We start from the raw sequence: 12,205 nt of genomic DNA, 5'->3' as shown, positions 1-12,205 counted from the left end.
AGATCAGAGAGTAACAGAGTGCAGGGAGGAGCCTGCAGCAAGAGTCACTTGTGTGTAACTCCCACAACATCCCAGCATGTAATACTACCAGAGGTTTGATCAGAGAAAACCCTGCGCGCCGATATAGGAGATTAGGACCATGGTGAGTCAGAGCTCTGCGTTTTTGTCATTTTATTATCTTCTTAGCGGTAGTTTGAGGACGCGACAGACGAAAAACAGAATACTAACACACAATATTCTGTCCAGACTTGTGACAAAGTGCAATGTGTATGGCGAGAGCGACTGCAGCGTTGTCAGAGGACACTGAAAGACAAAGAGGATGAGATGAGTCACCAGTCCCAATACTTTGATCAATTCAAACGCCAGCTCCACCACAAGCTCAGTCTAGCAAGAGACAGAGAGGAGACCCTGCAGAAGCGCATCTACATCTTAGAAAAGCAGCTACTGGACATCACCGTGACTGTAGCCACTGATGTCGCAGCATTGAGCGCGGTCCGAATTGTACCCCGCTTGACTGAAACACCTTGGCAGGAGCCAGGTGCTAGAGAAGAGTGTGAAGGTGAAGAAGAGGTAGATGAAGGCAGAAGGAGGCAACAGCAGCCACATAATGGAGGGAAACGAGATGCAAAGAAGGAGGGGGACAATGGAACAGCTGAAAACGAAAGGCGGACTGACACCAAACTGAACTCGAATGATGTCAGGTTGCAAGGTTTCATCGTGACCCTGCAGGATGATCTCAAGGTGCTTCTGGAGAGAGAGGAAAGTGGGCTTGCAGAGCATAGGATGTTGATAGAGCAGCTGCAGGAGGCCCAGGAGAGCAGCGTTTTTCTCTGTTGCAAAGTGGAAGAGATGAAGTTTAAGCTCCAACAGCATAGCTTGTCTGAAAGTGCCCTGATGAAGGAAATGGAAGAGCTAAGAGTGGAAAACAACAAACTCAAACATGACCTTAAGGATCCAACTAAACAAACTCCCAGTCAGTCGTCTGCAATCTCTACTGATATTTACTCTGCTGCCATTGACACAATTACAGTTGTACTTCATCCAGAAGGAACCTCGGAAATGGTGTTCATTTTTTATTTATTTATTTGTGTGTGTGTGTGTGTGTGTGTGTGTGTGTGTGTGTGTGCGCATGTGTGTGTGATTTCCATTTTCTGACATATACTCAAGAGGGTGAACATACTTGTCTCAGCTAAGACTGAGTACTGTTATTAACAGTAAATCCTTCTTGTATTGTGCTACACCCCACCCCATTCCATGTCAAGAGGCTCCCGCTCAATGGCAACTTTAATGCGCTAAATACTATTTAAAAATGGATGGCTGGTTATTTAGTTCACATTACTGATCATGCAGTCCGGGAAGATTTTCCATATTTGTAGATTAAACGAAAACTCACTCCATTAATCCAACGTTCTTTTTGCTCTACAAGGTGGTAGGTTTGCACAATCCAGTTCCAGCTCTCCACCACCAAGCTACAGCAGCGAGCGCCAAGAGTGCCGCACAAGCTCCCACCATTACTGCCAAACATGAGCCTCTCTATACATGTAAAAATGGCTCCCTAAGCGTTTTTCCTCACCTTAGTCGCCAAAACCTCAACTTGGCTTCAGAGACAAAAGAAGACTGCGGCTCCCAGGGGGGCTTTAATGTGGAGGACACACACAGCGAAGAATCTGAAGCCCTGAGGGAGGCATACAAAAGCTTAGGTTTCGGTGAAGACCTCGAGGGTCTCGGAGAACAATGTGAACACCTGGAGGCCTCACTTCAGCAATCAAAGCAGCAGCTGCAGGTCATGGCTCAGGAGAACACGCAACTAAAACAGCAACTCAGGAACCAAAGAGACGAGAAGCAGGTGTTATATTTTCACATATTGTATCTACAGTGTTGATCAAATTTTATAACTAACATACGTAACAGAGTGCTGCTTTTTTTCAGTTTGCCGCAAGATTAACCAGTAATGAAACTGTTGCCATCCAGTCATCTCCTGTCCAAGAAGATGTCACAGACCACAACAGTCTTCTCCACGCCCTCAATCAGGAGAACCGAGCCTTGGCTATCCGCATCGAGGAGCTGCTTACTCACATTGGGCTCAATGAGGAAGAAATGAAGAGCGAGCGATCTCAGCTGAGGGCAAATATTTTGAATCTGGAGGAAGACAAGGCCAAGCTGGAACAAGTGAAGCAAGAGCACAGTTGTCTCATCACAGAACTCACCAGAAAGACTGAGGATGATCTCAATACAATCATGGACCTGCGACAGAAGTTAGACGAGCATTGTCATAAACAAAAAAACATTAAAAGTTGTCAAGAAAGCCACCCAGAGAGTGTGGGACTAGAGCAAGACAAACTACAATTGATATCATGTCCACCACCAGGGAACGAGAGTACATTTCTTAAGCCTGTTTACACGCCACAAAGTTGTCTCCTCGTGAAGTCAGATAGTGATAACGTGGAGCAGCTCACCACGTCCATCCAGAGTCTGAGAGTTGAGCAAAGACAGTTGTATGGCCGCACTGAAATGCTCAGAAAGGAACAGAGAGCCCTCTCTCTGTCAGTACGAATGCAGACTGAGGAGAAACAGCACTTAACTCTGACGATTTGGGCACTCAAGGAAGAAAAAGATGGGATCCTTCGATCTCTGGATGGTCTCAAGCAAGAGAGGGACCAAATAATCCGTGTGCTCAGTGGACTGAAGGATGTGCAAGTTCGTCTTTCAAAGTCTGTGAGTGATCTGAAAGAAAAGAAACTGAAGCTCACTGAGTCTTTTTCGGGCCTTGAAAGAGAAAAAGAGAAACTGTTCGAGTCACTGTCAAATGGTAAAGAGGCCTTTAAACATACTGCACAGACAGTGCAACATTTGCAGCGAGAGAAGGAGCAATTGAGTCAGAAAGTCCTGGATTTGAAACTAGAACCAGACAAACTAATGGGTTCTCTCCAACAGGCAACAGATAAGAATCAACCATGTTGCCATTTACAAGGAAACTATGAGGCGCTCCTCCAGTCAATTAATAATCTGAAGGATGAAAAAGAAAAAACTGAACATTCAGTCAGATGTTTGAAACAGGAGGAAGCGCAGATAGTGAAATTACTTCAATCTCAAAAAGAACAAATAAGTGACCAACAAATTTGTCCTCACAGCCACACGCAATACAATACATCAAACCAGAAGAAGACTAAAGACGAAAACAAATTAAATGGAACAAAGTTCGGCGACAGCACTCTGCAGGTATGAAGACACATGGGAAAGTCGCCTTGGGTTGGTATCAGCATTTAATCATGACAAGATTGTTTTCACAACATTTGTTTATTTCAATGAAAAATCAGGAACCAAGTGAGCTGGTGGGTGAGATTGAAGTTATCAGAGAACTGAAGAACTCACAAGAAGTGGAACAAAGACATGCAGAGGTCAGTCTAAACACCATGTTTTCTTCTTGTACTCGATTGAAAATGAAAATTTTGTGTAGATCTCAGATTGGCGGATCACGGAGTTACGCATGCAGTTGAGTCAGTCAGAAGGCAGAAGGCAAAATGCAGAGAGGAAAGCATCCCAAGCAGCCGATGAGGTTAAGAGATTGACTGAGTTCATCAACCAGGCAGACAACATCTGTACGGAAAATGGACACCTTTCCACACAGGTAACTACTGTCTACTGTTTCTGAATTTACCTATGTATTATTATTCTTTTATTTGTCCATCCATCCATTTGGTTGCCAGCCAATCGCTGAGCACACAGAGACAAATAACTAATCACTCTCACGGAGGCACAATTTGGAGTGTTCAGTCAGCCTGCCTTGCATGTTTTTCAAATGTGGGAGGAAACCGGAGGACCCGCAGGAAACCCACACGGGCCTGGGGAAAACATGCAAACTCGGCACAGGGAGGCCGAAGCGGGTCTTGAACTCACGACCTCTGTGAAGTCAGCATGCTAACCACTCGACTACCAGGCCGCTCATCATTGTTTATTTTATTGCTCTGTAAGATAAAACTGTTGACTGTTTCAGGTGAAAGAGTTACAAAGCAAAGTGTCCATCCTCGTCAAGGAAAAAGCTGCCATTATGTTACAGAAGTCAGAAATTGAGGACCAACACAAGATCGTCGCAGCGCAGCTCAAAGCCAAGGTCACGGTGTAGAAACGCATTTTGCTTTGGTCAATTGTTCTTGCATACTGTTGTCAAACCCGATGTGCGTTTGACTCCATAGACGGTAGCTCTGGAGGAGCTGAACTTGGAGTATATTGCTCTAAAAAAAGGGCAGGACAACTTAGATGACATCACTGCGCTTGTGTCCCTCCGCACACGTTACAATGAAGTCCAAGCCAAGGTGGGCAAATGTGTGATTTTGGTCTCAATCTAAAGTCTTTCCAGTGTATGGCATACATGTACATTATTTGTTTCCCTTTGTAGTATGATGCACTCCAGAAAACAAAGAGCCAGACTGATGTGGATTTAATTCCCTTAAAGGTGAGGAAAGTCTTAGATCGCTTCAGCGGAATGTCCTTCTGTCATTCTGAGATCAGAACTGACAAATGTGTCATCCAATGGCAGGCCAAACTTTCCTGCTTGGTGCTGAAATGTCAAGAGAGAAACAGCTTATTGGCACAGATGATGAAGCATTTGCAAAGACACAGTGTTGTGGATTTTAGACTAAGACAACGCACAGATGAGTTGCTCAGGGACACGGTACTGTTTGAGTACGCTGCTGCATTCTTACCAGGAAGCTTTGCAAAAGGTCAGGATCATGGGCTCGCTCCAGGATTTTTTTCCAAATTCCTCAACTATACAAGTAGCCACACACAGAATGATTCCTACGATGACTGCAGAGACCGGAAAGGAACAAAACAGACTTCTTTGGAAGAGTCAACAATAAAAGTCCATGATTGCTGCAGTGATGTCACGTGCGTGCCAGCTCCAGCTGTAAAAAGAAGTTGCAAAAATGCCACCTCACCTGTGCCAAGTGTGGACAATCAAGTGCCATCGTCATTGGAACGTGAGAATGAAGTTCATAGTACCGTACAAACCATTGCAAAGGAGCTTCCTGTTTCTGCTGCTGGACCTGAAAAAAGAGCTCTGGATATAAGACCTGAGGCATGCCTGAGCCCATCTAATGTGTGTGACGCAAGCGGGTCTATTCTGAGTCTTGCATCTCCACCCTTGATGGGACATGTCAGTGTAAGCGAGAGGCTGAGCAGTCCTGAGAAGATCATTAACCTCCAAGAGCAGTTACAGGAGACTCTGCTAAGTCGTTGTAAGGTAAAGCTATAGGGCGGGTGTTTCATCTGATTGAATTGAGAACTATAGTCATGATAAATCGAATATGTCTCTTTCTGGTTGAATTCCAAGGTTGTGTTGGAGAGAGGAAGAGTAGAGCACTCCAGAAGAATGTCATTCTCAGCTCCAGCATCCCCGACCATGTCTTCCCAGAAAAAGTTGCATGGCCTCGATGCCTTTGCTCCCCTGAGTGGTCCCCTTTCAAGCACGACCAAGCACCCTTCACTGGTGACATTGCCACCTCTTATGGAAAAACAGCAGACAACATCACTTTTTAATGCAGTCACCGCAAGATGTGCTCACATGACGTTCCCACCTCACTTGTTGGAGAACCGTCATTATAAAGGCGAGGCATCCATCACAAGCCCCGCTACTAACTCAATGATGAGCAGTGCTGCCGCATGCAAAATCAACTGGACCTCAAGCAGTGACTCCAATGTAACAATGACCCCCAAACCGAAAAAACACATTCCTCCTGACGAGGCTAATGCTGAACATTCCACTTCCTTAGCTTTAATGACCTCAAAATGTACTGACTCTGGCGCCTTTGTGTGTTCTGATGCAAATCCGAAAAGCACTGCCTCAGACACAAGTGCCCCGATTGAAACGACTGTCCACAAAGCTGACGTTTTCAGCAAGGTTATAAAACCTAATGGTGTGTGTGATGCCTCGGACTTCACTACATGCAAGTCGCCTTCTGAGAGATCATCAAATAAGTTCCATGTTTCCTCAGAGAAGTTGACATCTTCAAGACCCAAGCCAGGTAATATGAACGTTCACCAACACTGAACTGACACATTAACTCATTCCCTGCCAGACGTGCAAAAATGTGTCCACTCCAGTGCCAGTTTTTGCCATTGTCACTCAAATTCCAGGACCATCAGAATATTGAGCTTTAGGACTACATAAACTTTCAATGCAGCGTAAGAAAATGTTAATTCCTAGGTTATATGGGTCTGGAGTTAGATGAGGTGGAAATGAGGGCGGCTGTCCAAAATACAATGCAATACATACATACAGTAAAGTCTCGTTATATCGATATTCAAGGGAGTCCGAAAAAATATCGATATAACCGGGACTATCGATATATCCGACCCTGTTTGCATGTAATTTTCTCCGTACGTGCATAGAAATAGTATCGATATAACCGGGACTATCGATATATCCGATATCGATATAACGAGACTTTACTGTATTTGTTTATATAGCGCTATAACAACAGCTGAAGCTGGAACAAAGCGCTAACATGGAAAATGATGCCCCCTTGTGGACGGGAAAACATTGCCAGAGGTCTCTGCCAGCACTTTATCGGCACCCCAGCAAGAAAAAAGAAAACCCGAGCAAATTCGGGAATGGCGCTCTATGTTATATTTTCAATTCCCGAATAAATTCAGGGATGGCAGTGAATGGGTTAACAAAAGTAAAATTGTTATTTGTGGAGTTCCTTATTTTTTGTATGGGTGTCTTTTTGTTTGGAGGCTACTTTCAATTTCATGGAGTACAGTGAATGATGTCATCATTTGTCAACCTTTATTGACTCCAAATAACCACACCTTTTATTTTAAAGTGCTCAAAAAAAATTAGAGACCACAGCAGAATTAAACAAATAATAAAATGACTTGTTTTGGGATGAATGTGCTTGCCTTGCTTGTCCCACAATCACAAAGCCATTTGTAGAAAATGACTAACACTCAAAGTTCTTAAAGTTGCAATAACAATGTGGTGGCATTGTCGGTCTCTTTTCCAGAGCTGTCTAATTGGACCTTGGATTTGTGCATGCATGTGCTCACAAAATCCAGTTCGCTAATTAAGCAAACAGCATATTAGGATAACTGTTTGCCCAAAATGAACACAATTTCATGGTCTAATAAGAAACTGTTGTCATGGAAATCTTCGAGTTTTCACCAGATGAGTATAAAAACATGTAATAATTAAATTAAATTCATTTTCAATTTAAAGTTAGTTCAGTATTACTACTACGATTACAAAAAAATGAAGTTAACGAATGTTATTCCCGAGCAATTGAAAGCCATTTTTCAGTCAAAATATGGTCAAACCGTCAAAAGTGAGCTTGTACGTATCAAGGTAATTCAAGAAAAATATACCAGCTGGAGAGCAGATTTTTACAGGGCACAACAAAATAAGAGGCGACAGGAGAAACATGTGTCTTGCCTCTGCGGTGCGCCTATTTAACATTTTTGAAGTTTTGTGAAATCACCAATAAAAACTGTATCGAGTTGAATACGTTGTAGGAATTTTGATCAATAATTTATTACTTAGACATCAAATGGTGACAGTTTTCGGGGGACACCCTGTATCAACTTGACACGGAAGATTAATTCTTGTGGAGTTTATCTCATAACTTTGCAATTTTTATTCTCCTTAGCCAACTGTTTTGAATAATTCATGTTATGAGAAAAAAAACGGAAGGAAAAAATACTGCATGTATTCAGTCTTTGTGATCTCCCTGACTTTCGTGTGATATCTTCCAGACGCTCCAGCGGAGGTGTGCTTCGTGGAAGTCATCAAACAAGTGGGTCAGAGCGGTCTCCTGATTGGCTGGGAAAGGCCTCTTCTGGATGAGCTGGGCTGCAGTCATGGAACCTTTGTGTATGGTTACAGGGTAGGCACAACAAACATCCAAATCAGAGCCATTCGTGTCGCTGTCAGCTGCATTATCATGGATTATGATTGTTTTAATCAAGTACGGCACCGTTCAGTTGTCTTTACCTTTGAAGTAATCAGTTTTATTTGGTCAAGGGGTTGCACAAAATCAAATCATTTGGATCCAGATACATTTTAGAGTAGTCTTATAATCACATTTTTTTAAACCTAGTGCACCACAGTTCAGTTGTATTTCCCTTATAATATACTATTCCATTTTATTTTGTCATGTGGTTTTATTAAACGAAATTATATGGATCCAGATAGATTTTGATCCAAACTAGATTGTAAACTGTAGACCATACAACTATTCAAAAATGTACTGTATGTTGATAAAAAATATTTTTATGTGTGCAACCACTTGACCAAATAACATGAAATTAAAAAAAATAAAAAAACTATTTTTAGCTACTGCGGCTTTGTATGAGGCACTGTGGCAGAAGAGATTGTGATGTAACATTATGACCAGCTCTATGTGTGTGTTGGGGAGGGGGGGGGACTGGGGATTGACGAGACATTTGATAAAGTTCGTAGCAGACATACCACTGTGTAAAATCGCCCATAGTCCAATTTTTATTGGAGTTTTCTGTCCAATACATTTGAATTGAATCATCATTGAAGTAGTGGTTTGCCCTATTTTACCCACCTGAAGCCATGCATTTGGATGCACTGCTTGCAATATAAAATACACTTTATATTGTACTTTAATACACTTTCAAATATTTTTGAAGTTGGTACCGCTACGCCAATGGGATTTGAAAATACACAAGCATCAAAATACAATATTTGTAAGTCTGAAGCAAGATTTTTAAAACAATATGATTGACCATATGTCTGCTGACAAGTTCCTGCACTTTCAGGTGCTGCTGAATGGGGACTTTTACAAGTCTGTGATGAGCTCAGCATGCACTAAGGTGTGTCAATCGTAATTTGTTATTTTTAATATCATCATGAAAGTTATTATTTCATTTTGGGGGGTGAATCTCTATATGATCCCATTGTTCTAATGTATTCAAGATTTTGATTTGTAAAGTGTAAGTCTATTAAGCGCAACATCATCACTGTGTGAAGTAAGATAGCCTCAGTAGCAGATATGATTTTGAGCTCCCTGAGGAGAAGAAACTGTGGCTTAAGTCAAACTGTGGGAGGGTGATTCCTTTTTGAAAGCAGATTTGCAACCTCTTTAAACAAACCTGATATTCGAATTGTCTGTTTGACAGTGTGTCCTGGAAAATGTGGAACTGATTTCGCCGGTTACGATTAGCATCCAAACACTGGGATCCAATGGGCTGACTTCAAACAGTGTACACACTGTGTATACGCCTCCATCTCGGACAGATCGCCTCTGAATTGCACTGCCCTGGATTAATTATATAATGTGCTTATTTCTAGAAAAACAAATTTATGGATACTCATGTGTCTTAATTCATCAATCGTTGACCTTTATACGAACAACTATTTCATGCCCTCGAACAGCATCCTAGCATCACACGGGTGATGGTGTCATCACATTGGACCGGCTCAGGTCAACACACCAAGAATACATTATCTTGACTGTCCAGTGAGCATTTTGGGGACTCTTGTGGGACACTGGACCTCTATGTGATAACTTGAAGACTGAAAAAAAAGTGTAGGATTCCTGCCACGTTTTGCGTGAACGCAGGTGACCATCAATGACAGTATTTAGCGTTGAAAGGGCCTTTTTGGACGTGCATACTACGGAATTTGATCACTTTTTTTGCAAATTCAAGCCACGTGTATACATTGCGATCAACAAAGACGAACATGGTGGAACTTACTAATTCACCGAAGAGCTCGACTGCTGCTGCCTCCGAATGCTGTGACACTCAAGAATTTTATTTACATTTTTTAATTTAATGAAACCGACACTAACAGCATCACGTGGCGACACATTTAAACCCCCACAACAAGCCAAATATGAGCAAGGACATTGAACATGTTGTGATGGACATCAAACGGAATCTACTTGAGTTTTTCAGTATTTTGCACACAATCCCATATAAAAGATTAAGCAGATGTCATGTTTGCACACGACTGTGTTTGGTTCCCAAAATTGACATACAGTAACATGTTTTTGCCACTTCTATACGGGTGTAGAGTAACCACGGTATGGCCGTTGTATTTTTCTACCAACGATGGATATTGTTGTTTTGCCATTGACAATTTGCAACTGTACAGAGAATAAAAGGATGCCACACAAGTGTGTGCAGCTGTAAACCAACATGCGTGCAAAAATCTGAGCTATAAGTGCTGGATGGTGGCAGGGAACTCAACTCACCTCATTGTAAGCAACACTTTGGTGAATAGTCAAGAATTCTGAACAAATGTTTTTAAAAGTTAAGAAAATGATGTGAAACTGTTGTTGCCAACCCCAGTTGAAATTTACTGTCCAACTAAATATAATTACAAGGGATTACACGTTGCCACAAGTGTTGCTCAAATAAAGACTCTCTAGCCTCTTCTTCTTCTTTTCCTTTCGGCTTTTCCCTTCAAGGGGTCGCCACTGCGAATCAGTGTCCTCCATCTTCAGAGGTTTGATCCACATGTTTGTTTTGGCCAACCTTTTACGTAGGATGCCCTTCCTGACACAACCCTCTGTTTTTATCTGGGCTTGGGACCGGCACAACAAGACACTAGCTTTTGTCTCCTTGTGGCTACAGAACAAGCAACTCTATGAACTTAATAAAGATATTCACTACACCTGCTAATACTCCTTACCGGCACCTGATCGCCATTTTGAGTGCCATATTTGAGAGGGAGAACAGTAGTGATGTGGACGACTATGCCTAATGCTAACAAATACAAAAAATACAATGGCGTTGATGCGCCAATTTGGAAACCTTCAAGCCACAAGAATTTTAACACAAATGGTAGAGAACACAGGTAATGGAACAAAACAAAACTCGGGGACATATATTCTTTAGTCCTTGGGGGAAAAATGATCACCATTTACTAATGTGCTGTAATTAGCTTCATGTACATGTACATCTGTATGTCTGTAGCATATGCTGCCAGATGACGGCACATCAGGGGTAGCACATTGTCCACTAAAATGAAGCAAAAAAAAAGAAGAGCCAATGAGAAGGAATTGTTTTTCTCTGTGCTTTTACTAAAAAGTGCATTTGCCTTTTCTACAGCCACCCCCACTTGCACCTCTTGTTACTCCAGACCCATATCACTTGGGAATTAACTCTTTTTTTTCTAATGAAAGTAGAAGGTCTAAGATTTCTTACATTGCGTTGCATGTTTATGTCGTCCTAAAACGCAATATTATGTGGGTCCAGGAATTTGAGTGAAAAAACACCTGGCACTGGAGTGGACACATTTGCATGTCTGGCAGTGAATGAGTTAACATCCTGCAATTTAACAAAGATTTATAAACAATTTTAATTAGATTCTTTTGAACTTCAAAGAAGTACAGATGACGGCTGAAGAAACCTTTTCATCGATGGACCATTCTTGTACGACTGAGAGCTTACACAGAAACTATTTTAAATTGCCGAAAACAAGTGGCTCAAGTTGATTGTTGGACTGATCTGCAACATGGCTTAATTTCACCCAATTATTATTTATTTATTTATTAGGCAGGGCGTTGCACACTCACAAAAACAATTAATCTAATGTTGTTTATCTTGTTACCATTTGCCGTTCTTTGATGAGCGGGTAGTTTGCTATTAGTCCTGCACTGTGCTAATTCAAAAGGAAGCTTGAAAACTGCAATCCAGTTTCCTCACAACGTGGCTCCTTGAAGCTCACTTCGACCCTGCGGGACTCCCATTACACTCACCAGGGACACTCACCTTCATTATTAACACGCAATACATCATATTCATCATACATGCCTAGACCCTGTTTGTGCGTGTACACGTGCACTTTTTTATCGCTTGTTTACATAACGTAATGCCTGTGGGTTAATTAAGTGTTAATGCTGTGTCTTAATAATGCCAACATGGTAGACTGAAAGCGGTGCCGGCAGGATGTTGAAGATGGAAGGAAAACGGCTCGCGATAAAGCGCAAGTGTGTTCGTGTGTGTGCGTGTGTGTGTGGTGGGGGCGGGGGTATGGGTGTGTATGTTGAAGTGCTGACAGACAGTTGTAATCAGCAGGTCAGAGAAGTGGTGTTCTAGAAAACCTAAAGAGAAAGAAGAGAAGAGGGTGAAAGAATGAGAGAGGAGGTTTTAATTTCAGCCAAAGAGGATGTCAGTGGTCCTTCACTGCCACTGACACCTATCATGTATGAGTGGACTCCCCGGATCTTCC

The 12,205-nt window shown here is 42.1% G+C and overlaps 1 protein-coding gene across 2 annotated transcripts; it reads left to right on the top strand.

The window, feature by feature from the left end:
* The first annotated feature begins 4 nt into the window (after positions 1–4).
* LOC148901466 (uncharacterized) lies at positions 5–10,394 on the top strand. 2 transcript variants are annotated; one of them, XM_088987488.1, is made up of 14 exons: positions 5–142; positions 247–1,062; positions 1,427–1,846; positions 1,930–3,219; positions 3,318–3,398; positions 3,458–3,628; positions 3,995–4,111; positions 4,194–4,313; positions 4,397–4,453; positions 4,538–5,242; positions 5,333–6,023; positions 7,753–7,883; positions 8,785–8,838; positions 9,145–10,394. In XM_088987488.1, the coding sequence occupies exons 1-14, from the start codon at positions 140–142 to the stop codon at positions 9,271–9,273; spliced, it is 4,785 nt and encodes a 1,594-aa protein (XP_088843614.1). In that variant the 5' UTR covers positions 5–139; the 3' UTR covers positions 9,274–10,394. The 2 variants fall into 2 exon arrangements, with proteins under 2 accessions (XP_088843614.1, XP_088843622.1); XM_088987496.1 differs by lacking the exon at positions 8,785–8,838.
* The last annotated feature ends 1,811 nt before the right edge of the window (positions 10,395–12,205 follow it).

The sequence above is a fragment of the Hippocampus bargibanti genome, linkage group LG02, assembly GCF_051943395.1.
Source record: "Hippocampus bargibanti isolate YZ-2025 linkage group LG02, ASM5194339v1, whole genome shotgun sequence".
In the NCBI taxonomy this organism is placed as follows: Eukaryota; Metazoa; Chordata; class Actinopteri; order Syngnathiformes; family Syngnathidae; genus Hippocampus; species Hippocampus bargibanti.
This window is presented reverse-complemented; position numbering and strand designations above follow the sequence as displayed.

Coding starts and splice junctions, on each gene's coding strand:
- LOC148901466 (XM_088987488.1), top strand. Junction 1,847..1,929: donor ACCAAAGAGACGAGAAGCAG/GTGTTATATTTT, acceptor GCTTTTTTTCAG/TTTGCCGCAAGATTAACCAG. Junction 3,629..3,994: donor ATGGACACCTTTCCACACAG/GTAACTACTGTC, acceptor TGACTGTTTCAG/GTGAAAGAGTTACAAAGCAA.